At 34.7% G+C, this 2928-nt stretch overlaps 1 protein-coding gene across 1 annotated transcript in view; it reads left to right on the top strand.

The window, feature by feature from the left end:
- The window catches only part of LOC107559841 (voltage-dependent calcium channel subunit alpha-2/delta-1-like), a 108768-nt gene that overhangs the window by 96378 nt on the left and 9462 nt on the right, over positions 1-2928 (top strand). The window contains exons 27-29 of the mRNA XM_016243846.1: positions 398-458; positions 1707-1810; positions 2348-2434. Of these exons, the coding sequence (XP_016099332.1) occupies positions 398-458; positions 1707-1810; positions 2348-2434 (252 nt within the window). The remainder of the gene's footprint in view (positions 1-397; positions 459-1706; positions 1811-2347; positions 2435-2928) is intronic.

Genomic DNA, 2928 nt, shown 5'->3' with positions numbered 1-2928 from the left:
AAAGCAAACTCGAGAGTCTAGCAATTATAACCAGGATTAAAGAACCCGACCATGTGGGAGTCCAAAAACACAGTACTTAATGCATGCGACGCATTTCAAAATTGTGTTTTCAATTAAACAAATGGTGTTTCAATTAAATTTGTACATTGAGGAATGACCCAAATATTCCATTGTTTTATTGTTTTTTTAAATTTGGAGGCTGAATGTGTTATTAGTTACTCAGAATGTTCTTGAAATAATTTAATTTAAAGTACAAGGCTAGAATACCTAAACAAAACATTCACAGGTGTAAAGCTAGTTACAGCTAGAGCTAGAGTTGTTTGGTTTCTGTTTGTGGTTTTTAGGAAAATTCTAAACTGCATGCTAAACATACTGACGTTTTTTTATTTCATTAGAGATGGAGTTTTGGCCCAGTTTGTGGCTACAGATGGAGGCATTACACGTGTGTATCCTAAAAGGTAAGTTCCATTCACAGTTGTGTGAAATATGTGCACTTCTCCATCCCCATGTGTGCAAGTGTGTGTGAGAGATGCTAAATTCTTTCCGATCTTTCCTCTGTCTGCAAGCCCCGCAGGGGTCTGCGGTTGAGACTGAAAGAAAGAGTGAGAGAGGATGTTTCTGGTACAGAGTGACTCTTTTGAGATTTCTTATGGGAGCCATGTGCAGCTCTCGCTTTCTTTCTCCTGTCTTTATTAGCTTAAATCTATAACAGCGAGTGGTTGAGTTCATAAACTTACTCTGGTGGTGACGTGGTGTAAAACAGCAGGACGGTGTTTAAGAAGCTACAGTGGTGCACTTATTCGCAGTTCATATTAACTCACCTCGTTTCCCAAAACAAAATACCTGTTTTCTTTGTCTTTTTTGGAGCTTCACAGAACCAACCACAATCCATGTGCGTTTTCTGGCATTGAGCAGCATGTACATACTGCTAATCATCATCTTTTTTTGTTTCACTGGTGGAAATATCAGGCTTGATTGACATGGCTGAGATTTTCCACTTGTCGCTTTAAGATTCTCCTCTTCCTCAAATGTTTGGCATGTTGTATTGTTATTACTTATCATAGATATTTGTGTCTCATTGCTGACTAACTTTAGAAATAATATTTTTTCCCACAATCATATATTTAGCTTTTTCTTTGCTTGAACCTTAGATTCATAAATGCAGTCTAATTGACTTTATAGGGTGTGGCTTTAATTTATTTTATTTTCAGTATTTATTTCCAGTAAAATAATTCCTTGATATGCAGTATTATTAATACTTATCTTGGAGATTTATGTCACCACTCTGAGATTTATGTCTGCACTTTAAATTAATGTATTAATTGCTTGATATTTATTTTATTTTATTTTAATCATAGATGTGAGCCTCAGCAATTTAATTTACACAGTTATAATTAAACTGAATTTCTTTCTTTTTATTGTATATGTAAGAAAGTGAACAAACGTTCAAGTAAAAAGTTTTAATATTTAAACATTTGTGTTTTCTTTCTTAAATGATTCTAGATAAAAGCAGGATGCCTTTTCTTAATGAAAACCACTCAATCCAGTACAAGGCATTTGATTCTCTGTATGCATTTCATGTAGGATTTTTGGGTTATGCATTCTTGAGTTCAGTTGTTACATTATTTATATTGCTATTGTTTATCAGTTTGTTTAAAATGCCTCTTAATCTATTTCTTTCTCTCACTTTTCTCTCTCTTTCTCAGTGCCGGGGAAGAATGGGGTGAAAACTCTGAGACCTATGACTCAAGTTTTTACAAAAGGAGTCTGGACAATGACATATACATCTTCACCGCCCCATACGTCAACAGTAAGAAGCACACTCTTATTCTTTCAGTACACATCCCCTCTCTAACATTTGGATCGATGTGTGCTCTCTTTGGCACACTGCTTTACTAAGACAGCTGTTGATCTACTTGAAATGCGCACCTACAGATCTCCTGCCAAGGTCGAGTAAGCTTATATTACTGGGGGATTACCATTCAATGAGACTACCTCACATTCACGCACGTGTGGTCTGCAGGACTAATACACACACGGTCGAGAAGCACCCATGTGCCAAAACTCAACCCCAGGGGAACACCTGGTCCTTGTGTTTATGGGAGGTTTTACCATTTAAGTTAATGGTGAAAGCAGACTGAAACCCTTATAGATATCTCAAACATTTCGATATCAGATGTAACATGTCTACCTTGGCAGGTGTTACCAGAAGATTTGCATTAACAGCATTAGGATACTAAAACCATGCCTGTTTGGATTAGTTAAGTGAAATAGAGCAAAGAGGGCCAGTCTGACCTTAAATGCATTTTATTGTTCTGCATTTGTGCTGTCTTTTCCCTTGAAACAGAGAGCAGAGAGTCTGGTTACGAGTCCGGTATCCTTGTCAGTAAAGCAGTGGACTTGGACATTAATGGAGCAAAACTCAAACCTGCTGGTGAGCTCTTAAAAAAATACAGCTACTTTACTGAATTAATATTAATATGTTTATTGACAAAGGATGCATTCAATTGGTTAAACGTGACAGTAAAGAATATTTATATTTCAAATAAATGCTCTACTTCTATTCATTAAATAATTTAAAAAACTGTTTATGATTCAGCTATTTCTTTTCTTTAATTAATTAATAAAAAGAAATAACCAGTACCATAGAGCCGCTTGAACCTTAGATCCATAAATGCAGTCTAACTGACTTTATAGGGTGTTTTATTTTATTATTATTTATTTTCAATATTTCTTTCCCGTAAAAATTAATTTGTTATTATGCTGTATCATTAATACTTAACTCAAATGTGACAGTAAAGATTTTATAATTTATAATGTTACAAAATATTTCTATTTCAAATAAATGTTGTTCTTTTGAATCTTCTATTCGTCAAATAATCCAAAAAAAGTGTCAGTTTCCACATATCACAGTTTTCAACACTGATA

This window comes from Sinocyclocheilus grahami, unplaced genomic scaffold (genome assembly GCF_001515645.1).
Source record: "Sinocyclocheilus grahami isolate Dianchi unplaced genomic scaffold, SAMN03320097.WGS_v1.1 scaffold22.1, whole genome shotgun sequence".
Taxonomy (NCBI): domain Eukaryota; kingdom Metazoa; phylum Chordata; class Actinopteri; order Cypriniformes; family Cyprinidae; genus Sinocyclocheilus; species Sinocyclocheilus grahami.
This window is presented reverse-complemented; position numbering and strand designations above follow the sequence as displayed.